The sequence below is a fragment of the Nelumbo nucifera genome, chromosome 7, assembly GCF_055504915.1.
Source record: "Nelumbo nucifera cultivar China Antique chromosome 7, China Antique-T2T, whole genome shotgun sequence".
In the NCBI taxonomy this organism is placed as follows: domain Eukaryota; kingdom Viridiplantae; phylum Streptophyta; class Magnoliopsida; order Proteales; family Nelumbonaceae; genus Nelumbo; species Nelumbo nucifera.
The window spans coordinates 13683850-13710050 of record NC_142655.1 but is presented as its reverse complement, the minus strand read 5'-3'; the positions used below and the strand labels follow the sequence as shown (position 1 = coordinate 13710050).

Genomic DNA, 26201 nt, shown 5'->3' with positions numbered 1-26201 from the left:
TACAGAAAACTCCAAGGAACCCTAAAAAATTAGGGCACCACTTCCTAGGTCAAAATTGAAGAGTCCAACAGAAACAAGACTCTTCTCCTTTCTCCAGTTTTTCTTGATTTTGATGAGAAACCCTAGAACAGCTACAGGGCACACAGATCCACCAAAAAATCCAAAAACTGGGCTTACCTGAGAGCTTCGATCAGCCTCTTAAATCACCATGCAGTCGGCTGATCTAGGGCTGCATGAGGAAACAACTCAAGGAACCTTCGGCCTGCTCTGATACCAAGTAGAAATCACTGATTGTAGATTTAGTTGAATTTCTTGTGAAAGGAAAAGGGGAGAAAGATAAAGATTTCAGTAGTAGAGAAGAAAAGAGTGGGAGAAAAGAGTAGGAAGTCAACCAGGATGCTTGAATTAACCCTAGCTGCCAACCCCTCATTATATTTTTACTTAACTCAAAGGATGAGATATTACAAGGATGCCCTTAGTAGGGCGGCTACTAATGTAGCTGAACAGTCATAACTTAAAAACATAAACTAATGAGCCTAAAGCCCAACACTTCCTAACTAAATAGCTTAAAATAAGAATAAAAACAACTAGGTCCAACTCAACACTGTTAGGGGGAAGAATTTACAAGAGAATGTTCATGGAGATAGGAGAGAGAGACAAGCAAAGATAAGGGTTTATATATGTTGAGGTTGAAATTGGAGGTCATACAGCAGAAGGGACTGAGAAGCAAAGGAACAAGACGTTGTAGACTTGTAGTCAGCAAACTAGTAGATGAAGCTTTTTAAGTAAGAAAGAAGATGGATTTTAAGATGGTGGTTGACAAAGAAGTTGAAGATGGATGTTCTTTTGGAGTGAGGAAGAATTTGCAAAAGAAGTGAAGTGCACAAAGGGGAAAAATGGATCAATTCAAAGTGGGCAGTTCTTAATGCACAGAAGGGAGAGAAAATAGGGTTATTGGAGCTAATGAGGACAGTGGGTCTGTTGGTTAGACAAAATATTCAGAAGTTCTCAAGTATTTGTAGTCTGTCTTTTGTTGAAACATGGTTTTAGTTATAGCCATTGTTATCATTATTGACCTGAAACAATTCATTTTCTTTATCATTGCAAAACCCTTTCCATGTGATTTACATGCTAGATATGATTTTTTTCCTGGTTTATTTTTTCAGGAAATGAAACCAAATTGGGTATGAGTAGAGGTATACCTGAGCCAAAACTTACAGCAGTGGATGCAATGATTGACAAATTGACTGGAGCAATATTTTTGTTTCAAATAGTGGTTGTTTTTGTACTAGGCATAGCTGGTAATGTCTGGAAGAATACTGAAGCACGAAAGGTGAGCAGCAGTATTGTGTTCTTTTTATTTAGTACTTTGCAAGGTGTTTTTTTGGAGTTGTGTTTTCTACATATATCATATATGCATAGCTCATCCTTATTTGTGAGGAAAAAGCAACAGAAAGCATTCCATTATAGCATTCTTGTTTATTTTAACCTTTTTATTTGTGTTTGTGGTGAGGCACTGTAATGGTGTTGATATTGGGTTAAGGGGGAAGAAGAAAAACAACTGAGGAAGGACCCCTCCATCACATTGTCCCACACTTTGTTTTTTGTAATAAATGAACAAGGATGAAACTATAAAATGCAACAAAACTTCTCTAAACAGAGATCTAATAGAAAAATGAAATGACTCACCAGCAATCATTGCAACAACATGAGGAGCACAGGAACAACTCTATAACAGTTGGCTACGCAAAATAATTAAATAATTTCAATTGCGCAAAACCAGAAAACAGCATAATAGAATAAGATGAACTATTGCTGATAAAAAAAAGATGAATTATAGCATGAACAGAATTTGGACCTTTTATAGCATCCTTAAATCCTTAAATCCTGTAAAACATTAATATTAGCTAGAAAAACTTATCCTGGTTATTCTCTATTGCTGATAAGACAAAAAAAGAAAAAGAAAACTTTATTCCTGGTGGTTGGGAACTACTAAAAGACATCGTATTCTACCAATTGTACTTCCCAAGAATATTCTTAGTTTGAAAAAAAACAAAGGAATAAAAAGACAAAACTGACCTTATTTTCCCATAATCAAAAGACTAACTATGACCAACTACTGACCCAATTGACATGAAACTTGAGCCCTAAGCTCCTTATGGTGGAGTGATCCAAGATGTGGGGTCCATTATGAAACATTTGACTGGACTTTGGCAAGCTGTTGACAGTCTTAGTAAGTGCTCACTTAAGTTGTCACATGATCCATAGAATATATTTGAATTCAAAGGCTCAATGGTGTGGTGCCCAAATTGAGCTGGCCCACTCTTGCATCCATCATGTGATTTCTTAAAGCTTCCCTTCCCGGTTCAACAGACTCTTGCTCATTAATAATAGACTGGGTCAGCTCCACATCCAAACCAGGATTCAAAAACTTCTCCCCATCTGCCTTTCAATCCTTTGCTGAAGTCTGAGGAAGAGAACTGCTGCATGCTACCTCTGCAACCCTTCCTAGGTAAGGCTCCTTGTTTCACTCTTTTTTGGCGCCTTGTCTTCTCCTTTAATTGAAACTCTTCAGAAAATTTGAAATGATCCAATCCTGTACGTAGCCAATTGTCTTCAACCCCTAAGTCTTCCTCTCTTCTGGCTTCTGTCCAAAGAACTATGTAGCACTGGTAGTTTTTTTGGTAATAAATAAAAAAGAAAATTTATTAATCCAAAAAAGATTACACCCAAAGTCGGTGATGAGGGATCACCCTGGGACAAGAAAAAGTACACCAAGATCAAGATCTAAAACAAACCAAAAGTTACAATCAAAATATTCATCTGTGATTCCCTCAAGTTCTGGTAGAAGCAAAACCCACTCCTTGAACCTCTTTCCACATAAGAAGAAAACTTGGATCTCTTTGTTTTGACTGGTCATTGGAAATTCTTCTGTTTCTTTCCTTCCAAATCTCCCAACAAATAGTGAAAGGTATGTAACACCAATCTATCTTTTCCTTTCTACTTCCCCTCACACAGGCCATCTACCAACAAAAATTTCTTGGGGCGACGTTGGTCTCCATAAGTCAAGGTTGAATAGGCTGAAGTAATACCTCCAGACATTTTGAATAATGGAAATCAATAAACAAATGCTACAGAAACAGGATTTCCCGCCCACTGAATTCCTTTTCCTTTAATATGCTCTCGAGTAAGAATGCTGTCTAAGGTCAGCAACCACATGAATGCTTCCAATCTAGAAGGAACAGGATTTCCCCAAATCCCAATGACATCAGATTTTCTGTCTGGTTTCTCGCTGAAGCATAGGTAGTTTTCACTGGAGATATGTTGATTCCAGTAATATTTCATGCTGGTGCCGATGGAAATGTAAATGTTTTGTGTAAATATTAAGATATATATATGGATATTTTAAAATAAGTTGTCCCTCCCCTCTGTTTCTATTTGATGATTATTCATCCATTATCTGTACCTCATCATTCTCTGTTAGCTTTTCACTTGTAGTTTCTTTGTCATAAGAAGATGGAAGCACCTTGCTGCACCTCTCTGTATCACTGTTGTTTACTTGGCATATTTGCTTCTCTAGAAGAGAATGACCTTGTTACATGGATTTTAGATGCAGTTGAACTGGCTAGACCTCCCAACATGCCAGCCTGCAACCCTCAAGACAACATGATATCTTTAAAAGTCCTTGCTAGTGGGACTAAAGCTACCAAAGGGACCATTTGATAACAGTTGGTTTGCTGAGATCAATTGCTTATTGGCCCTTTTTTTTGGTGAATAAGCAATTAACTAGGGCATGCAATCCCTTCTAATAGCATGTTGGCTTAACTACTTTACCCTAAATATTTCTCTATATGATTATTTTACCCACTAAAATACAAACTAATATGCAATTCAGTTCATCCATCAGAAGTTATTAACAACCTCTAAGGCCAGTTCATCCCCTAAAACCCTGGGTTAAGTCCATTCATTTGTCCAGGTGAGGGTCTGATTTGTAAATCACTCTCTTAGGGTGAACCAAACATTGTTTTGTTTCTATGAATATCATGAGTTCCACCACCTTAGAAACAAAATTAAAACTGAATTTAATTTGAAAATCACTGAGTTCCACCACCTTAGAACTTGAAGGGAGTTAACTTCTGGATTTTATAGTTCCTTAGATGAGAATATCAGAAAAGTGCACCATCAATCTCACAAGATACAGACATATGTTGCCTTCAACCTTCTCAACATTTCTGTTTTTGCTATATCACAAGCCTAGTTGATGGATTGGGTTGCAGTCTGTGAAATCTTTCCTCTGACTGAGACACCCCATTAGAACAAGCACCAGAGCTTTGAGAGGAGGTAGAAAATGATTATTGAAGGAGAGTCAAAGTTGGTGATAAGCTGGCTGCAAAAGGAGGATGTGGGTTGGTGGAATTATGTAAATGAAAAAAGGAAATTCAAGTGGATGACAGTTGGTATGGAAATTAGATTCCAATGGATGAAAAGAGATGCCACATTTTTTGATGATGCATTGGTCAAACAAGGGGTGGGAAGAGATCATTTGTTTTGGGCTTTGTTGTAATTTTTCTTTTTACAAGAACTAAGAGAGGGGGTAGAAACTGCCAAGTGAATCGGGTCTAGAGGAAAGGGAGCTTTTCCTTTCACAACCACTTGAACCATAAATATATGTTCCTTTATGGTCAAGTCCAATAGTCTGGGAATACCCACAGGCCACAACCCCAAATTAGTTTTCTCAGTTAGTATTGAATTCAATGTGGTCAACTATTCATCTTTGCAATAGCTTTTGGAACTTAATTATTTTGTCTCATGTCTGCTGAAATGGTATTAAAATTCTGAAAATAAGCTTCTTTCTGCCTTCTTAGTATCCTATCTATTTCACAATAATACTGTATTGAAGATTGCCCAATTAAATGTCTTGCACCGGATGTGCAAAGCTTGTTTACTTCCTCTCCTTCTAGCTGGTCAACTAAAAGAAGAAAGATTATGTGGGGATGTGTTAGGGCCGCAGTGTGTTGGTCTATTTGGGAAGAAAGAAACTTGAGAATCTTCTCAGAAAAGGAAAGAAGTGTGGAAGCAGTGATAGAAATGATTCATGCAAGGGTAGTTCATTGGCTGAAAACATTGGACTTCTTTATGGACTTCTCAGTTGATGATTTGCCTAAGAATTGGAAGGAAATTGCAGATTCAGCCCCAGCCAAGAAGGTCTCAAGTTCTGTTTGGACCCCTCCACCTATTGGCTTTACCAAGCTAAACTTTGATGGCAGCAGCATGGGCAATCCTGGGCCCTCCGGAATAGGGGGAGTCTTGAGGGACGAAAGAGGGATTGTGATGGCTATGTTTTCTGACCCAATTGGAATAGGGGACTCATTGAGGTTTGAGATTTTAGCAGCTCTGGAAGGGATTCAAAGGGCTAAGGACTTGAACATAAATAAGCTGATCTTAGAAGGAGACTCTGAAACTGTAGTGAATTGGTTAAAAGGAGAAAACTCATGACTTTGGAGCTACAGCAATGAAAAGAGGAAATACAACTGGCTGACAAAAGATATGGAAGTTCGATGCACTTGGATAAAGAGAAGTGCAAACTCCTTTGCAGATGGATTAGCTAGACAAGGGGTGAATAAGAGCTCTGTTTTTTGGGGCTCAACCGTAATTTTCTTTTCTTCTGTTTTTTGGATTTAGTGGCATTTGTAGGGAGTTAAGTTACTTTAGCTCCCGTTGAATGTTCTTTATCTCTTAATCAATTAATGAAATCTCTTTTATTTATCCAAAAATAAAATAAATATCTTGCACTAGCTATTTACTGCTGGAATGTGGTGATCACATTTTTTTTTTGATAGATGAATGTGTTGATCACATTTCTTTCTATTACTATAATCTTATGTGGTTATTGTATTTTAGTAATTATTTTTTATTATGATTTAAGTTCATACAGCTATGTTAAGTTTGTTCTTCATCATTAGTTATTGACACCTATCTTCTGTTTTACTGTAGCAATGGTATGTTCAATATCCAGATGAAGGTCCATGGTATGAACTATTGGTCATTCCTTTGCGGTTTGAGCTTCTATGTTCCATTATGATCCCTATATCAATAAAGGTAATTATGTGTTTTATATTATCTTTTGTTCTTTTTTCCACATGTTAGAATTGATGAGTTATTTATTTATTTGTCTTCTGAGTTCCAATAGTTATTTTGACAGACCAAATCTCTTAGCCATCTCTTTATGTCACCCCTCTTCACTTTTGTGAGGCTAGAAATGAACCTTTCTATCTGATTGACATAGTTGATCTCAAAAAAGTCATTTTTCTTTCATATATCCAATACTTATTTTAGTAGGCAATTGAACAAGGGTCCTGAAGACCGAGCTATCAGATCAAAGAGGTCTAATCTTGAAGTGCCAGAGGGGACAACATTTTTAGATGGGTTCTATATTGATGAATCTATGCTTCTGGTGCAAAAATTGGAATTCACCCCTTTCTTTCTTGCCTAACTAAATAGATAAATAAATAAATATTAGAAATCAGCTAGGAAAAAGATTCTGGAGAGAAGTTCTTGGTGAAATCCTCTATGTTTCTCTTGCTAGAAACTTGATTAGCACAACTGAAGCTGGATGGATTTGGGGAAGGTTTGTTCCTCCCAAGATAGAAAATCCTTTATGTGGCTTGTCTTCCTTGATAAGTTCTCAACTTTTACCACTTGAATTATAGGAGCCCTCTGTTTCTGAACAGAAGTGACATGTATACAAAAGTGAGGAAGAATCAATCAACTAATGTTCTCTTGTTTCCCCTTGAAATCCCTGATTTTAGATCTTGTTAACCACTGACTTGATCAAAGATATCATCTTGTCTTAGTCTTCTTTTTCACTTGGATCTAGAGGCGATTTGCTATGGTACTTACAGACTTGATCAAAGATATCATATAATACTCTTGTATTTTTGCACATCATTATATTAAAACTTTTGATTGTTCATAAGAATAGATGAAATATGGGATCTTCCACGTTGACAGCTGGCAGCCTAGTCAAGGGGAGTTGAGAGATGGGTTTATTGATGGGCTAGAGCTGCCATTGGTACTTAATGATATCTTACAAGATTTATATTAATACACAGTTTTGTTTGCTGATCAAGATCGTGCACACAAACAGATCACTGAAGACGAGAATAGTTAAATGATATGCTAATTGTTGATTTTTATGGATTTGGAGGGATTAAGTAATAATCATTTCATCCATCAATGGGAGGAAATACTTTTCTATTCTTCTGATGTTTAGCAAGTACATAATGGTCTGCTTCTTCATGGTTCTTATTGGTTAGCTATATATTTACTGTGCATATGACAACTCCACACCTTTCTTCTAGCCAAGCTGTATTGAGTAGAGACTAATCCAAGGCCAACATTATTAGAACTCCTAATCCCACTAGAACCTATATGAAGTGTTTCATTTGAAGATCAAGTTTGAAACTTTTTTTTGGTAATAAATAAAAAAGAATTTTATTAATAATGGAAAAAGGTACAACTGAGGGTGATGAGAGATCACTGTGAAGGATAGAAAGGTACAAGAAGATAGAAATACAATAACAAGAAAGGCTTTTAACTCTAGACCAACTCAAGTAGATTCCGAAAACCAGCACCAAGATCTTCTTTTGTAACCCCCCTCAAACTCTGGAAGAATGAGAACCCAATCCACGATCCTTTTCCCACAAAGAAGAGTGATATGGTCTCTTGAACGGGATTTGTTTTCAAAGATTCTCCTATTTCTTTCTTTTCATACTTCCCAGCAAACATAAAAAGGAATGCAACTCCAAGCAATATTTTCCTTGATATTTCCTTTCATAGCTGGCCACCTAGAGAGTAACTCTTCTGCCGAACTAGGCTCCATCCAACTAGCTTTAAAGAGCCCCAAAAAGAAACCCCAGATGAATTTAGAGTAGGGGGCAGCCAATAAATAAGTGAGACATTCTCCTCTGCATTCTCACATAAATAACACCTGCTATCCAAGTGAAACCCTCTACTCTGAATATGGTTTAAGGTCAAAATGCTATCCAATGTCACTAAGCCAAGCAAAAGCTTCCTCCATTGGAGGCAAGGTTTAAAATGTCGGTCATCCAAATATAAGAATCATGTCAGAAATATTGTAAAAATTATAGACATGGTGGAAACATTGTAAAATATGCAAAATAAAGAATGATATTTATGAAATGATAAAAGAAGCATGGGCACACCTTTTAAAATTATTATCTTGTTCCAAACCATTAAACAAAGTTAATAAACTAAGGTTATAGACAAAAGGATACGTTTTGAAGTTGCCATGTAAACCTTAAGATTCAGTGCTTCATGATAGAATGAGTTAAAAGCAAAATTTAAACTCATAGGAAATGGAATTTTTTTTTGAAGAATAAAGATAAAAATTTTATTAACAGCAGAACGAGAAACATCAGGGAGGTGATAAGATATCACCGTGAGAAGAAAAACAAGTCTCAAAAAACCATTGAGACCCCAAATCCACAAAGAATAGATGATGACAAGAACACCCAAACCAAAGAACAAACCCCACCAACCCCCAAGAAACATAACCCAACAGCCCATCAATAAAACAGAAAACAAAAAACCCTCCTTGGCACACTACGACTTCAAAGAACCTCTGTGGACATGTCCTCTCTGATTACAACTTCATCCCATATCTTGTCCTTTTTCGGACGATCATCTTTATTCAACTTCTCTTCCTTTCTTCTCCTTTCAAATTCCTCAAAAGCCTTCTGGCAAACTCCTCGCCACCCCAATAAAACAGACCTAGGCTCTTCCTAGTTGCAACCTGTCTGTCGACTATTTTTTGGAGGTCCCCTTCACCTGATTCCCCATCATTCCTGTTATTCTTTTGCATCGTCTGTCACCTCAGAATCGGAATCATTTCCATTTGAAGTGATTTCCAGATGCTCCTTCGGCTCCAGGGAGGCTGAAGACTGAGACTGTCTCAGTGTCCCCCTATGATCAATACCATGCGTCTCATTGTTTCTCAATCTTTTTCTCCTGTATACCCATTTGAAATGTTTTGTAGGGCCTGCTCCTGTCAGGCCCAATTTTAGCCCAGCGAATATCTTGGTCACATGCACAACATTATGATTTCTCGAACTGCACACTTTCTTTCTTGTTATTTCATTGGTTTGATCCCCCTCCTCTTCACGGTTGCTCTTTCTACCCAACTTTCCGATCTTCACCTCCTCATATTGTTGAACATCCTCTTTGTGGCGATCAATCTGGATTCTGGTCTCCTCATGAACACCTAAAAAGTCCTCACCTTCCATCTCCTCTTCGACCTCTACTCCAACTTTGTCCCTAGCATTCTGAATCTCCAACTCCATCCCCAATTCCCTGCTATCAGTAAAAAGCCTCATGTGGTCCCCTCTTATTTAAAACGTCAACCCGGCCTGGTTCAAAGAAATGGTTGTTTCTTCTCGCATTAGAACTCCCAGACTGGACATTCCCCTTTATGTTTTTGTGATTAATTGGGCCCATACTCGAGTCTGATGTGGACCCTCCATGGGATTCATCAACAACTGAATTACTACCCCTCTCCCTTTCTCAAGTATCAAAACCATTTGAAAATTTTTCACTATCAAGTATAGACCTTAAACAATCCTTAAGATGTGACCTTTCAGATACCAAAAATGCTTGCCCCTGCGACCTTTCCACCTCCCCCAACCTTCCTTCTCCATGTGTCACCCATCCCACCAAAAGCCCATCGTCTTCAACCTTCGAACTCTTCCTCCACAAAGACGTTTCAAATTTCATCAAACACCAGACTTCAACCATAAGCCGTCGGAAAAGAGATCAATGACTCGAGGAACATCACTCAGCTTCAACTCCGCAACTTGAACCTTCACCGCCTTCAGATCTGAAATATTGTGCTTCATAAGATTTCCTCCCAAAGTCTTGACTATTCTGTCAAGGGTCGTCCCAGAGATTAAATGGAAGTCCTAAAAAACTTATAATGAATCTCTCATGAACGAACTCCAGCTGATTGCAAGCTAAGTGCCAATGTTCAATCACTACCAGACCATCCGGGGTCTCCACCGATTCAACATTTGAGACTTTACACCACTCATCCCCGACTTCAAGGATAGCTTTTCGCTCCTCAAACGGAAAAACAGACACTGGACACTCGGGCACAAACTTTTCCGTGATGCTCTCAAGTATCCTTCCCCAATCTGTAACCTCTGTAGCTGCAAAAAGGACCAGCCTCTGTCTCCATTCTTCTGTTTCCTTGCTTAAAAACAATTTTTGTTTGCCATTTGAGCTGGCTAAAATCATCTTCGAGCACAAATTCACCGAGTCTTCTCCCGTTGAAACCTTTCTAGATTGGTGCGATTCAGTTGCATCTTTCATAACATCACAATAAACCTTTTTTATCTTCTGCAACTTTTCCTCTTGTCTTGTCAGCATCTCCTGTAAGCCATCATCAAAAACCTTCCAACCTCTTCTCTCCCTGCCCTCTGGAACTTAAATAAAAAATTTTCTGAGATCCCCAATGAACTCTGTAATAGCGATAAACCATCCTTTCACGTTTCTTCTCATCTCCACTTCATATGTCTTCCCCCATATATCAAAAGAGCTTTTCCAACCTTGTCTTTTATCCGAGTACACCGTTCCATCAACAAAACCTTTCAGCCAACCAATTGCTTCTTCTATTAGCAGAATAAAAGCTCTTTTTTCTTCCTGCATCTTCAATGCTGATGTTCCACTGATGTTTCCTGAAGAACGGACGTTTTTGCTTCGACCTCCAACTCTCTCCTCCACCTCATGAATGAAGAATCTGCTTCGTTGCGGGTATCATGTGATGTGTTGCTTGAAATAAATATTTAACTTCATGTTTGAAATAAATATTTAACCTTTCAGCCAACAAAATAACTAATATTTAACTTCATGTTTGAAATAAATATTGAGCTAGCTTAAAGTGGTAATCATGTAAGTTAAGGGGGACAATAACTTTGTTACTTCACATATCTAAATATTGTCACCAATTTATGTTATAATACTATCTCTTGGACTCCACAAAGTACTTTCACTGGGGAATATGTCAATTCTAGTAAATTTCATGTTGCTACCCATGGAAGTGGAAATGGAAATATGTTGTGGAAACTATAACTATCTCTTATACTCCACATAGTGTTGGTAGTGTTCATTGGGGAAATGTTGATTCCCGTAAAATTTTGTGTCGCTACCCATGGAAATATTAGGGAAATTAAGGACATTTTAAACCATGCTTGGAGGAACGGGATTTCCTCAAATCCTCATTAGCCTAGAACTTCCTCCATCATTCCTTGACAAGACCTCGATCAGAGGTCCAAGGTCATCTCCTTTGTGTGCTGCAAAACCAGAAGGTAGGTGTTGACACTATGTCAGCTCCGGCTGCTCAATGTCTTGTTGTCGTCGGTTTTCTTTAGTGATCCTTTCTCCATTAAGCACTACTGACTGCACCATGGTTTGTTGCATGTTTTATATTTTATAGGCATTCCAATAGTTTTGATATGGTATGTATATTTTTTTGGGCTCCATAGGATCTCTTCGGATTAATGGATGTGCTAAGGTCCCTTTTTTTGTTAAGAGCCTTTGATTTACCTTTTTCCTTACCTTTTTCTCTTTATCTTTTTTTAACCGAAACAGAAAATTTCATTAATTTTAAGAATAGAAATAGTGCAAACTGTACAACAATGCTAGGAAATCCCCTAATACTCTTTTTGATCTGTACCACTTTAATACTTCTCTTTCCTTCTAATGAAATGTCATTACCTATCAAGAAAAGAGTTAATAATAAATAAATTGTGATATGTTTATGTGGCAGGTATCTCTTGATCTTGTCAAGAGTTTATATGCAAAGTTTATCGACTGGGATGTGGAGATGTATGACCAAGAAACCAGCACCCCATCTCATGCAGCAAAGTATGAAAATCAAGTTGCAACTGATGGATTTGAGAATGTTATATTTTGTTGTCTTCTCTTGCATGTTCTTGTTGTCAGATGTGTTTCTTGTTCCTTGCAGCACTGCAATAAGTGAGGATCTTGGTCAAGTTGAGTACATATTGACTGATAAAACTGGGACACTTACCGAAAATAGGATGATCTTAAGAAGATGTTGTATTAATGGTATCTTCTATGGAAATGAGAGTGGGGATGCATTGAAAGGTCTGCCCTGATTTCTTGTATCAAATTCCTTGTTCTATTATTTATTAATTTGAGTGTTATATTTGCTATTTTTTGTTGTTACAAAAAACTTAAAAATTTTATCAAAAAATTGAAAAGGTAAGAAAATATAGAAAAAACATTATAAGATGTTTAGTAAAATTCTCTAGATAAAAAGATATAGCAGACTGGCATTTGTACAAAATGACAAATGTTTATACAAAATTATCCATATGTTTCATCAATAACGTTTATTATGGTCATAGAATGTAAAATAAGAGTTCAGGAGTCCTTTTCTTTTTCCTATTTCTTAAAAAGCCACCCGTTATATGAGTATTGCAAAAGGAGTGTCTTGCAAGATCTTCCCATTTGACATCAATATCTACGCCGATTATATATTTAATTCCTTATGCACCAAGGCTAAAACCACTATCAGTAATGGATGTCCTTACAAATTCTGTGTAGTAGTCTTGATTTGTTTAAAAAAAATGCTATTGTTTCTTTCCATATGGTTTAGAAAATTGCAACATCCATAACTTTGTACCTTTAGATTCAAAGGAAATGGAAGACCATAACTGTAAGAGTTCTTTTGGCTGCAAAATAATTGTAAGAATTGATGCACCAATTTTGAATCTCACCAACAATGTGGAATAAATACAAAGAGAAAGAAGGCCAATGTATTCTTTTTGAGACTTTGCACTGCACAAATAGATGATTTTCATTTTTTTTTTCAGAGAAAGTAACCAAAATTCATTAAAAAAGACAAAGTGTACATGAGAGGGTGTACAGTAGAAACAGACAACAGGAAAAAACAAGTAAAACAAAGAGGGACACTAAAGAGTTTACACAGGCACAGTTCTACCACTGATTAGACTTTCCCTTTAAGTCCCTGATTTAGCTAGACTACCAGTCTATCAGCTAAGAAGTTCAGTTCTCTGGGGATGATGTTCATTTTCTTTTCTTTTTTTTTATTTTAATTTTTTGATATGTATAGAACTATAGATGATGCTCATTTTCTTCCATTCTTATTGTGTAGCCTATGCTCACATCCCACTAACTAATTCCATTTTGTCACATAAGAATCTTAAAACACCACCAATGCATCTGTAAATACTGGTCACCTCGCCCCAAACCCCTAAAATCTTTTGTTCCCTGGTAAAGATATTTTTTACTTGTTGAATTACTTAAAGACATACACTGATTTTGTGTATTCATTCTTCTTGTATAGGCACTCCTTGTAATGAGTCTTACTTTTCTATACAATCAATGCAATATACTTTACCTTTTCTCAAAAATAAATAAATAAAATACAATACTGGTATATAACTATTTGATGTTATGCTTGTGGATTGCTTAGGTTTTGATTGTTAAAATATCATCCTTGTATGTTATCTTGAATACCAACTTGTTTGGCAAATAGTGAGTGGTTTTCCTCACTAAATTGTTATGATTCTACCATAGCACAATTGCCTTAAATAATAGGCATTGTCTCTTTTAGAAATTATTGAAGCTTCAAAGTAATCTTTTAATTTAACCTTTGTCTTTCTCACTTTCTTTAGTCTTTTCTCAAGTAGAAATACTTTTGCTCCATTTTGACATGTCCTGTGAAGTTTCCTATTTTGAGGCTAAATTTATACCCATATTGGGTTTCCCAGTGCCATCACCGATGACCTTGAAAAAACCGCATCTATTTTTTTTTTTTGATAAATGAATGGTAATTTATTCAGACATAATAAGATGATGATACAAAAACAGACTGCCTGAGGAGAGGCACAAGCTGGTACCTCTCCTTACCAACAACAAAGTATTGCATTGAGCTCAGAAAAAAAGATTACAGAGCTGCCCAGAATAGAAGTTCCCTTGATACCCCTTGCTTAGCTAACCCATCCGCTATGGCATTAGCTGTTCTACCCACCCATTGAGAATTGACAATCATGTTCCTTGAATACCACTTAACTTTTCTCATAATGTCCCTGTAGCACCAAATAACTGAATCTGGATTATTTAACCAACCCACAACAACTTTGGAATCTCCTTCAATAAGCAAATTCTGAACTCTTAACTGATCTGCAATCTGAATACCTCGTACCGCTGCTAGAAGCTTAGCTCTAATAGAGTCTCCTATACCCACGGAGCCAGAGAATAAAGCTAAGATATTGCTGTCTTTATTTCTCAGCACCCCTCCTATTCCTGAAGGGCCTGGATTTCCTTGACTGCTACCATCAAAATTCAGCTTAGTCCAGCCTTCAGGAGGAGGCACCCATACTGCTGGTACCCTGCTCTTCCTTGTACTACTACTAGCCACAACTCTCCAATTCCTCCATATGTCATCAAATGAGAATATTTTAAAGGATTCCAAGGATCTGAGCCAATGGATTGTCCTGTTCAAAATGCAGTCCTTTACATTCTGAATATTTCTCATTCTCTTGGAAAATCCTCGCATTTCTTTCTTCCCAAATTGTCCATAGAGTTGCAGCTCTAATGCATCTCCACATTGTTTTACCAATCTTTGTGGGCCACACAAAGGAGGGGTCAAAAAGCTGATCTACGGATGTAGCCAAGTTCCACCTGCACCCAAACAAGGCAAAGATCCAGCTCCAAATAGCAACAGAAAAGGAACATGTTAAAAGTAAGTGAGAGCAATCCTCACCATTAGCCCTGTAAAGTACACACCAGTTAGGAGACAAGCACATGGAAGACCTTCTCTTCTGTAGTAGGTCTGAAGTGTTGATTTTCCTATAGAACACCTCCCAGCAGAAAATTATTATTTTAGGAGGTACAGGTCTAGACCAAATTTCCTTAGTTGGAAAACCCAACTGTCCCAAGGAAGAAGAGCAAAGGGACTTAAAAATGGAGGCACACGTGAAGTAACCTTTTGGATTAGGGGACCAAATTCTTACATCAGATCTAAGAGGGTCCATACAGACACTTCCAAGTAGTGACAAGAGGTCTGAAACACAAGCAAGCTCATGATCCCTCAGGCCCCAACGAAACCCAAAGTCCCAATTCAGAGAGGATGGAGAAGCAGAGGTTTGAAGAAAGTGTGAGATTGCTTTATTCTTGTGACAAGATAGGGAATAAAGAGAAGGGAAACTGTCCTTAAGGGCAAAATTGCCCACCGAAATGTCTTCCCAAAGTAAAATAGAAGAACCAGAATTGACATCATACCTGATAAAGTTCAGGAAAAAAGGAAGGATACTCTGAATTGCTTTCCAAGGAGTTGCCAACGTGGCTCGACGCGATACACCAGCATCCCATCCATTTCTCGAACTGCCATGTATACTCTCTATCACCTCATGCCACAGTCTCTCTTGTTCTAAGGGCCACCTCCACAACCATTTACCTAAAAGAGCTTTATTCTTCAAAACTAAATTTCCTAAACCTAGCCCACCCTCCTATTTCCTCCTCCATACTATTCCCCAATTTATTAAATGATCCTTTTTATCCTCCCGTGGCTCCCAAAGAAAATTTCTCATTAATCTCTCCAACTTCTTCCCTAACGGGAATCCTAAACACAGAGAAGTAGTATACCGACAGGTTTGCTAAGGAAGCTTTCAGTAATGTTACTCTTCCCCCTAATGAAATATAGTTCTTTTTCCACGAGTCTAACCTTTTCTCAAACTTTTCTAGAACTGGGGCCCTAAAGTTGCTCTCCTTAGGGTTTGCTCCTAGCGGAAGACCTAAATACTATAAGGTCCAGGAGGAGATGGGACAACCTAAACACTCAGCCACAGACTCAATAGCCCTCTCATCCAAATTCACACCCACCACACAACTCTTATCCAAGTTTATTTTCAGATTTGAAACTCTCTCAAAGTGTTTTATTAGAGACTTAAGATTTCTGGCTGTTCCCCTCTCGCCCCCTTCACAAAAAACCTATTAGGTCATCAGCAAATTGTAAGTGGGTCACCTTGATTCCATTTCTTCCTATCTTCCAACCTCTCACTACTCCTTCCAAGTCTGCCTTAGAAATCAACCCGCTGAACACATCTGCAACTAGGGTGAAAAGGAAAGGGGAAAGGGGGTCACCTTGCCTTAATCCTCTAACAGCTGGGAAGAAATCCTTCACTACCCCATTAACCAATACCTAAAAATAGCAAGAACTTATGCAACCCTTTATCCAATTACACCATCTAGCTCCAAACCCACAACACCCTAGGACCTCTAATAAAAAACAACAGTCCACTAAATCATAGGCCTTTTCTAAATCCAACTTGCAAACAAAACCTTGATTTCCAGACTTTCTCATATCCTCCACACACTCATTAGCTATTAGGATTTGATCTGTTATTTGTCGTCCTTGCACGAATGCTCCTTGGGCTTGATTAATGAAGGAGGGTAGCACTACTTTAATCCTCAAAGATAACACTTTAACCAGGATTTTGTAAATGCTAGTCAGCAAGCTGATCGGCCTAAAATCTTTAGGATTTGTTGCTTCTTTCTTCTTAGGGATTAGAGCTATGAAAGTAGCATTGACTCCCGGGCTTACTTTGTTGTTGTCCTCAAATTTCTTAAACACAGCACAAAGATCTTCTCTTACCACATTCCAACAGTCTTGATAAAAAGCCATGGTGAATCCATCTGGCCCAGGAGCTTTGGATCTGTCCATAGAAAAAACTGCTTGCCTAATTTCCTCTTCTTCAAAGCTCCTCTCCAACCAGATTGCTTGCTCTTCAGACAATCTAGGCCAATCTAGTCCTTCCAACCTAGGTCTATCATTCAATGGCTTCCCTACAATTGATTTAAAGTGATCCACCAACACTTTGGCTATCTCATCTTGGTTTGTTACTTCCTCTCCATCCACTTCTAATTTGGTGACAGTTTTTTCTTCTCCTCCCATTAGCCAACGCATGGAAAAATTTTGTATTGCCATCCCCTTCTTTGATCCATTTATGCCTTGACTTTTGCCTCCAGGAAATCTCCTCCCTAAGAAGAACTTCTTCCAATTCCTTTTTTAAGCTTCTTCTCAAATTCCTTTCTTGCTCATTGATGATTCGTTGAGATTCTTTGGAGTCTAGATCCTCAATCCTAGACAACAGGTTATTCTTTTGATCCTCTATCCTTCCAAACTGCTCCCGATTCCACTCTTTAATCCTGGCTCTCAATCTCTTCAACTTTTTGTGGAACCTTACACCTTTCCCCTTTATCCCTCCCAACTCTTCATTCCACCATTCACCCACTAGCCGTACAAAATCCGGATGAGTCAGCCACATATTCTCGAATATAAAGGGTCGAGGTCCAAAGCCTAGAGTTTCTTGACATAATAGGATAGGGCAGTGATCAAACGTAACTCTAGGAAGAGATCTAGCCACCAAATTCCCCAATGAACCTCCCACTCTACATTAAAAAGGAACCTATCAAGTTTGGAGCACAAGGGGTTTTCTTGGAAATTAGACCATGTAAAATTAGCTTGTAGGAGGGGTAATTTCTTTAAACCACATGTGTTAATTAACTCATTAAAATTTCTCATGCTTGTAGTAATCGTTCTTTGGGGATTATTTGATTCATTACAAAACCTAATTACATGGAAATCCCCCCCCCCCAGGCACCACGGACCGTTCCACAAGCCTTGCATTGCATACAACTCCTCCCACTTTTCTTTCCTTTCTCTATAACTATTTGGCCCATAAACATTAGTTAACACCCAAGTGAATCCATCTTCCACATTTTTGAATTTTAAAGACACGGAGAATCTGCTTATAAGTTCTTCCACTGATTCTACAACATCCTCCCTCCACAATGTAGCTATCCCTCCCGAGGCTCCCCAAGAAGGAGCTAAAGTCCAGCAGACTCCTCTTGATTTCTACACACTTCTGACCCATCTTCTATCCAAATCTGCCAACTTGGTTTCCTGTAACATGACAATGTCAGGTTTCTCTCTTCTAAGCAGGTCTTTAATTGCCCTTCTTTTTCTTGCACTCCCCAACCCTCTCACATTCCAACTAATGATTCTCATTATAAAACTCCTTTCTGACACCCCTATCTAACCTGGTTCTGTCTCACACAGAGCCCTTCCTTCTCTCTCCCCTTCCACTAAACTCGATATCCACCCTCAATATCTGAGATTAATATCTCCACTTCTGATCTCTTTTTCTTTTTCCTTTGGGCAATCCTTTCTATCTTTTTAGCTGGCCCACTAATTCCATCCACTTGGGCCACCTCCCCCCCCCCCCCCAACCTAGGGCTTCTATAGCACTCCATAATCTGAGGGTTTGCTTCATGTTCCCCACCTTCTAACCCCTCCTCCTTTGCTTTATAATCCTCCAATAATGCATAGATCTGCTCCCATATTCTTTCTAACTCTTCCTCCCGCTTTCTCTTAACCTCCAACACTCCCTCACTCCTCACTCCTCTCACCTTCACCCATAATCATCTCTCTGCTTTCCTTTCTGCCTAATAAATCCTCTCGGGATGCTAGAGTATCTGTTTCAACCACAGGAAGAGTATCAGTAACTAAATCCGAAAGAACAAAAATACCTGCATTGTTGGGGACCAGATGAGCTTCTTCCAAGGGAGTGAGACCGGCATAGGAAAACAAGTCTAACCTTGTTTCCTGTGGTCTGAACTGCATAGGAGAAACTTCATAGGAAATCAGCACCTTGCCACCTTCCGCAATTGAGTTGGGCTTCCACTGCTGTCTGGCTTCAGGCAATACATTACAGTCTATTTTGATAGTCTTTCCCTTCCAAACCAAAAACCTGTACGTCCTGGGCTACCGAACTGGCCTCCCTTGCGGGTAAAGACAGAACCTGGGTCCCATCCGTAGTAGCCTTCTGCCGCATCTATTTTCAGATGCTATTTACTGGTATAATTTTCTTTGGGTTTGATTTGTGGCTGGTTCTCTATTTGTCTTCGACCATTGTCTTTGGGCTGGAAACCTTTTTCTTTATCTTCACTTTTCTCTTTTACTAAATTGACCTGTTTTTTATCAATAACAGAATTTCATTAAAATTAATATAGAACAATTACAAAAACAGGAGAAGTAAACTTTCTTAGCTATCCATAACAGAACTTAGCTATTACAATTGAGCCCAAAACAAATGACTCTTTCCCACCCCTTGCTTTGTTAATGCATCAGCAATCCCATTCATGGTTGTCAAGGCGACGCCTAGGTGACAAAGCGCCCTTGGAGGCTTGCCTCGCCCAGTCACCAAGCAGTTTTTTATACTGTGTAATAAAATACTTTTATATTGTTATTTTTTGCGATTAAAATTATAAAATAGACATTATAAAACAAAGTATTCATTTTTTGTGTTCATAAACTAATTTCTTTTTTATTATTTTCTTATTTGTTAGAATTTAATCAACACAAACATTGCTAACTGCTGTATTGAACCCTCAAGCACCTTTTGTTTTCTTCTTTTCCCATAACAAAAATAGGGGTTCAGCCCCTATATTTTTTGAATTTTCTTTTCTTCTTTTTCTTCTCATAAATATGTTGATTTTCTAGACTTAAACATGAAGTTTATAATTTTCTTATGAAAACTATGGATAGTTATTAAAGAAAGATGGTTATGGAACCTAGGGAACTACCCTAGGATATGTGCTTTTTACTTAAAAAAAATCCATCGCCTAGGCGACTAGGCGACAAGGCGCCCCCTGTCGCCTAGCCTCATCTTGGCACCTTGAAAACTATGATCCCATTTGCAGTTCTTTTTACCCAATTAAACTTCACATTCCATATTTTGTGTCAACCAGTTAAACCTTTTCTTTTCATTGTTAAAAAACCCAAAACCCTTGTCCTTCAGCCACTCCACTACCAGCTCGGAAAGACCTTCTATAACCAGCTTTCTTATATTCATTTCCTTTGGCTTTTGCAGTCCCTCCATGACAGCCAACATCTAAGCCCTTAAAGAATCACCTCCTCCAATTGGACCCAAAAAGAGGCCAATCTGCCTTCCCAGTCTCTAAACATGCCTCCAATACCAGAGGAGCCTGGAATACCTGAACTACTTCCATCAAAATTTAACTTTATATAGTCATTCAACGGTGGAGACCAAATACGACTTGTAGTGGACTTGTGTTACATGGAATTGGCCACTTCCTTCCAACTATTCAGGAGATCACTAGTTGAGCAGGCATCAAACATCTCCATAGATTTTACCCAATGTATCACTCTCACTATGATTGTTTCTTTGACAGCCTCTCTATTTTTTTCCTTACCTGAAAGCAGTCTTGTGTTCCTTTCTTCCCAAATGGTCCAGCTAACTGCCACCCTCACACATCTCCATAACACTCTTCCTCTTTTCACTGACCACCTAAAGAAGTTAGAAGCAAACAAGATCTGCACATTCGTCAGAGGAGACCACCTACTCCTGAACAATGAGAAAAACCATTCCCAAATAAAAGATGTAAACAGGCAAGTGATTAATAAGTGAAAGCAAGATTCTCCATTAGCCTTGCACATAACACACCAATTAGTTCTTTTTCCTTTGGATTAAGTCGCAGATATTGATTCTTTTCCTGTGGATAAACACTAAATCGATCTGTTTAATTCATATTGGGAAAGAAAAAGAAAAATGACTGTCATAACCATCATATTATTATTGTCAAAAGAAGGCAGAAATTATCTATGACATATGACTGTCCATTTAATCTACAAAAATGTTGTCAGAGAATTCTCTATAGTTGCAGATGTTGAAGTCACACCCTTCAGAAGAGAGGGAAGTATCTTTGATGGTGAGGCTAGTGGACTTCCTATGTGCTGTATGGTTTTGTTAGTTTGTTACTAGGTTAAGCTTTAGTTCCATAAGTGTTCAATCAGATAAACAAAGTTGATTTTTGATGGATGGACAGTGCATTTTAAGGGGATTAGAATATAGGTTTCTTAGGGCCCATTTGGTTCGTGGATTGGGTCTGGAATCAGAATTGGAATGGGCCATTCCGATTTCAACTGTTTGGTTGGATGTAATGGGAATCCCATTCCCATTCCTGGTGGAGTTGCAATCCCCCATTTGAGGAATGGCTATTCCCTCCTCACTTGGGAATCCAGCTGATTCCGATTCCAATTCCCATTCTGGTTCCTGTCTGAACCAAACAGACTATTCCAATTCCGATTCTGAGGGATTTTGATTCTGATTCCACTGTTAACCAAATGGACCCTTAGTATTTAATGCTCCTCTAGTTTTCTTCCATGCAACTTCTCACTGTAAGTAAAATCTCTTTCCTATACCAACTGAAAAGAGCATAAAAAATAATAACCAATGAGAAAATCCTATTTTTACCAAAAAAAGAACAGAAAAACCTGTTCTACTATTAGAGGGCTCTGAGATTTGTGCTGCTGTAACATCTTGAATTTGTTTCTATCCTCCACGGAACCAAGGTGAGGCTAGGCGATTTGGAGGGCTGGGGGTGTTCCTTGTTGCATAGGCAATGGATTTTTTAAACAAAAATCATTAATCCTGGGGTCATGTGCATAGAAGACCATCAACAGCACCTGCAAGAAGTGATTTGTTGCAAGTTGAAGGGGCTAAAAGGGCTAAGGGTACTAAAAAGGACTTGGATAGAATAATTTAACAATGCATGTGTCTTTAAACATAATGGAATGGAGAAACAGGACTCATGTAGCCAACTGCCAACCCCATGAAATTGGGATAAGGCCTGGATGATGAATCCTGAGGTAATTCCCTGGGTTCCATAGCAGCCAATAACCATCTTTCACAGTTTCACTTGTAATTAGAGGCTGAGCCTCTATTTTTGTCCTAGAGAAAAGAAGAAATGTAAGAACGAAAGAAGAAGAAAAAGAAGAATGTATTGATTGGACAAAATTTTAAGTTCTTCCTTGCTTATTGGTTCAGGTTTGAAGTTTTCAAGGGTTCAGGACAGCATACACCAACATGTGTGTTGATTGAACCCTAACAAATAAGAAAATAATAAAAAGAAACAAGTATATAACCCAACAAAATGAATAATTTAATTTAATAATGTCTATTTTATTATTATAATCTCAAATATAAAAAAATATATAAAATATTTCATAATGCCACATACAAAACAGCTAGGAACTTAAGTGAAGTAACCCTTCATGGATACCTTGTCACCTAATTGTTGCCTTGACAACTATACCATCCGCAGTTGTTCCTTTCTGTCATGTATTATTATTGAATTCTGCCCCCCCCCCCCCCAGCTTCTCGTATAATTATCTGCATGTCTTTAAGATTTTGCATGTAATGAGGATCTTATATATAATTATAGATGTATACAACACCTTTCATTTTATCTTACTAATTGTACCTTTTCCTTTGACCTGTAGATGTGGAGCTGCTCAATGCCGTGTCCAATAACTCTCCTGATGTTATCAGATTCCTTACAGTAATGGCAATATGCAATACAGTTGTACCTACTAAAAGGTAGTTTTAGTAACTTTACAAAGTTTTCTGTAGTTTCTTCATATCAACATTGTGGTTTTTGGGAAGTGAGCTGAGATTGCATTGCAGCACTTGGACCTGAGGTGAATCTTCTGAAATTACATCCATTGACCCTCTTTTTATGGTCTGCAGCAAAAGTGGAGCTATCTCTTATAAAGCACAATCTCAGGATGAAGATGCTCTTGTTCGTGCTGCATCTCACTTGCATATGACTTTTTTCAACAAGAATGCAAATATTCTTGGTATTAGCTAACCTTCTTGAGATCCATATCTTGTTTCCTGACATTTATAATATACTGTACAGATTGTATCTGTATTTGTTGTGGTGTTGTTAGTTATTTCAGATTAAATATTTTGCAGAAATCAATTTAAATGGCTCAATCATTCATTATGAGCTATTGGATACCCTTGAGTTCACTTCTGATAGGAAAAGAATGTCAGTGGTGGTAAAAGATTGTCAGAATGGAAAAATTTTCTTATTGTCCAAAGGAGCTGATGAAGCAATTCTTCCATATGCATGTTCTGGTAACTCTATTCTTTGATGAATTTCAGTCACTTGAATGGAAGATTTCAATGCCTCACAAATTTTCTACAAATATTCTTATTTCTAGTTGATGCTTATATTTTTTTCTTGTTGCACTAATCTTCTTCTTTCACATTTATAAAGTCGCAAGATATCTTATTATGTTAGATTTTTCATTTTGGATATATATGTTCTATCCCTTTGTGTAAAGTTAGGGGGTGAAAATCGGGCTGGATTAGATCAGGTTGTGGTCAACCCTAACCCAACCCGAGTTTTTCAATACCCAAGCATAGCCTAACCAATCCAATGACTTTGGGTTGAATTGGATTTGGGTTAATTCAATTTCTTCACTTCTTTTTAGCTTTTAGAAAATGTTCTGACTTCTTAAATTTTCTTAGACTTAGGTTTGGCCATTTAAGGTTAACTATACATGGGGATAAAGCTATGGTGCTTTAGGAGTACCCATACTTGTATTACACTGAAACATATTTGATCTAAAACTATTAAAGCATACATACATATGTATGTATTTTTGTATGATGCATGCATATGTATGTAGGGGAACCTATCTGATAGTGCTGAAGAAGAACATGACTCAAGCCTAGATGGATCTGCATTACAGAGGGGTGGAGGGCATCTGGTTGGATTAGGTTTTCGAAATGATTCAATGGTTTTTGGATTTAAAGAAGAATGATGTTAAGAAGATGGATGTATTGGGTTCGCAGATGAGTTATCTGAGAAGGAAGGTGTGATTATTGTTGCAAGTAAACCCAAGGCGAAAGGAGTGGTTGATCATCGTTTTGAGGAATGGAGTACAACAATGGTGGTCACAAAAGAAAAGGTCCCTGTTGGCAGGAAGGAACTTGAAGAAGCCCTCTCGAGAGAGATGAACAAAGAAATAAGGCTAAAGCCGTTTGAAGATGAGAAAACAGTGGTTTTCAACTCACCCCTGATAATGGAGGAAGCCTATCAGTTAAAACAGAGATGGGTACCTTCTTTTTGACATGGTGGTGCCCAGTGGTGAACATCTTCCAGCTTCATTACCTTTTAATCTTTGGACCAAGAGTGTCTTGAGGATGATTGGGGAGATGTGTGGTAGTTTCATCTCATTAAACCAGGAAACTTTGAAGCTGTGCAATCTTAGGCTTGTAAGTTGCAACCATTGTAGTGGGAGATAGACCTGAGAAGATTCCAAGAGTGGTTAAGGTCTTGCACGATATAATTTGCTACAAAGTCTGGATCCTATCGTCCCTGGAGTTACAACTATGGAAGGAGCATCTCAAGGTAGAAGATGATGACCTGGCCATTGCTTTCCCATGTGGAAACTCACCAGTGGAGCATTTCAAAATCTCTGAAAACTTCCTAAGGAAACTGGACTGGCAAGGAAGTTGAAGGGTATAGAGTCAGACCCCCACCATGTAGAACAAGAAAGGTCCGGAGAGTTTCTGGAGTCTTCTAATGAGGATGAGGGTGACATGTTGCTGAAGTTAAAGGAGAATATCAAAACATAAAGGGACAATGTCTCTTTCGACCGCACGTGGTAACAAGGCTATTAAGGTGAGGTCATGTGGTGAACTTAATGACCACATGAGGGTTGGATACATCCAGGCATTGATAGAGAAAAACTTCAATCTAGTTTCCTCTTCAGGGAGAGGACTTGAAAAAATTTCTTCTTTTAAGGAAGAAGGTGGGACAGTAGGTAGAACAGCAATTTGGCTTGGATTAAGGCAAAGATGTTCAGGAGGAAAAGTGTGCTTTTCAAGAAACATCATTTGGGAAATAGCCTTAGCCTAGAAAAAAAAGGAAAAAGAGTGGGAATGGGTAATTACTAAATTTGTTTGATAAGAGGGTTTGAATTCTTTGATGGTTTGTGAGGATCAAATTAATTTGAAGGAAAAAGCAGCTTTACAGCCGACACCATGTGAGAAGCTTGACAAAGGCTGCAAGGCTTGTCTTGCACTTGAATCAGATCTTCTGGTGCATCATGTTACAGATGATAGTGTTACAGTTGTGGGTAAGGAGGGGGACCAAGTTGAGCACAGCAACAACAAGGAAAGGATGTGCAAAAACAAGAAGGGTTCAGACCATTAGTTCAGTTGAAAAGGAAGTTGAGTGAAACACAACTGCACAGTCAAGAGATGTTGAACAGTGCCCATTTGAATTGGAACTGTCAGAGATGGTGTTTGATAGGCAATTCATTGAACCAACTTCAGGTGAGAGTCTAGTTGAGGAAGGAAGTTGTGTTGAAATTGTGGTAGGGAAGCTAGGGAAAGATTTGGGAAGAAAGAAGGTTTAAGTAGATAAACTTTGGTAAAAGAAAATGGAGACATCAGTGGAACTTCTTTGAATTTGAAAAACAAATAAGGGGTTCAAGTGCTGGCTAGTTGGAACATGTGACCAAAGCATTAAGTATTGGAAGATTCCCCACAAGTCATAGATCAAGATTTTGTGCAGACTAAGGGTGCAGTCATAGTTAATAGATTTATTTCATGATGATGATAGAACAGATAAGAATGGTGAAGATTCAGAGGTAGTGGAGAGTGAGGATGAATAGATTTTGGATCAAACAAGACCAGTTGAAAAAAAGGATCTGGATGAAGTGGTCAACACAGAAGTGCAGGAAAGCTTTTATGGATTGGGAAAAGATGAGGAAAGTTAATTGGATTTTTTGGGGAAGGGAGAGGGGGATGTGTCTGATAAAGGTATGGAGATAGTTGGGAAGGCAGGGGTGCTGATTCTGCTGAAAGGTGGTGTTAAGATTTTGGTTGTTTTTTGGGTTCTGGTGGTTGGTTTTGGGTGGTTTTTGGGATGCAAGGTTGTTGATTTGGGTTTTCCCATTCTTGATTCAATTGGTAAGGTTCCCTTGTTTGGGTTGGTTTTTTTATTTTTTTGGCTGGGAGATAGAGGATTATTTTGTAGTTTGTCATTTTCTTTGGGGTGATTGCTCATCACCTGCTGTTGTATCCTGCTTTTCTATTCGTAAAAAATTCTTTTTTATTATTGTCAAAAAAGTATTAAATTAGGTTAGATATCCAAGAAGTCTTCTTTACATATTCCAAACAATCTCATTTGGTTTATTTGCTTTTCTTGCAAACTTGCTTACATATGCAAAACTGTCTTACCTGGATAAC

The 26201-nt window shown here is 38.1% G+C and overlaps 1 protein-coding gene across 3 annotated transcripts in view; it reads left to right on the top strand.

The window, feature by feature from the left end:
• ALA2 (aminophospholipid ATPase 2) overlaps positions 1-26201 on the top strand; it is a 93636-nt gene that overhangs the window by 28320 nt on the left and 39115 nt on the right. For all 3 annotated transcript variants that reach the window (XR_737620.2, XM_010278345.3, XM_010278346.3), the window contains exons 7-13: positions 1167-1333; positions 5995-6099; positions 11843-11940; positions 12041-12183; positions 22433-22529; positions 22680-22789; positions 22908-23072. Coding sequence is in view for 2 of the 3 variants with exons in the window: in XM_010278345.3 (XP_010276647.1) it covers positions 1167-1333; positions 5995-6099; positions 11843-11940; positions 12041-12183; positions 22433-22529; positions 22680-22789; positions 22908-23072 (885 nt within the window). In the remaining variant the exon portion in view is untranslated. The remainder of the gene's footprint in view (positions 1-1166; positions 1334-5994; positions 6100-11842; positions 11941-12040; positions 12184-22432; positions 22530-22679; positions 22790-22907; positions 23073-26201) is intronic.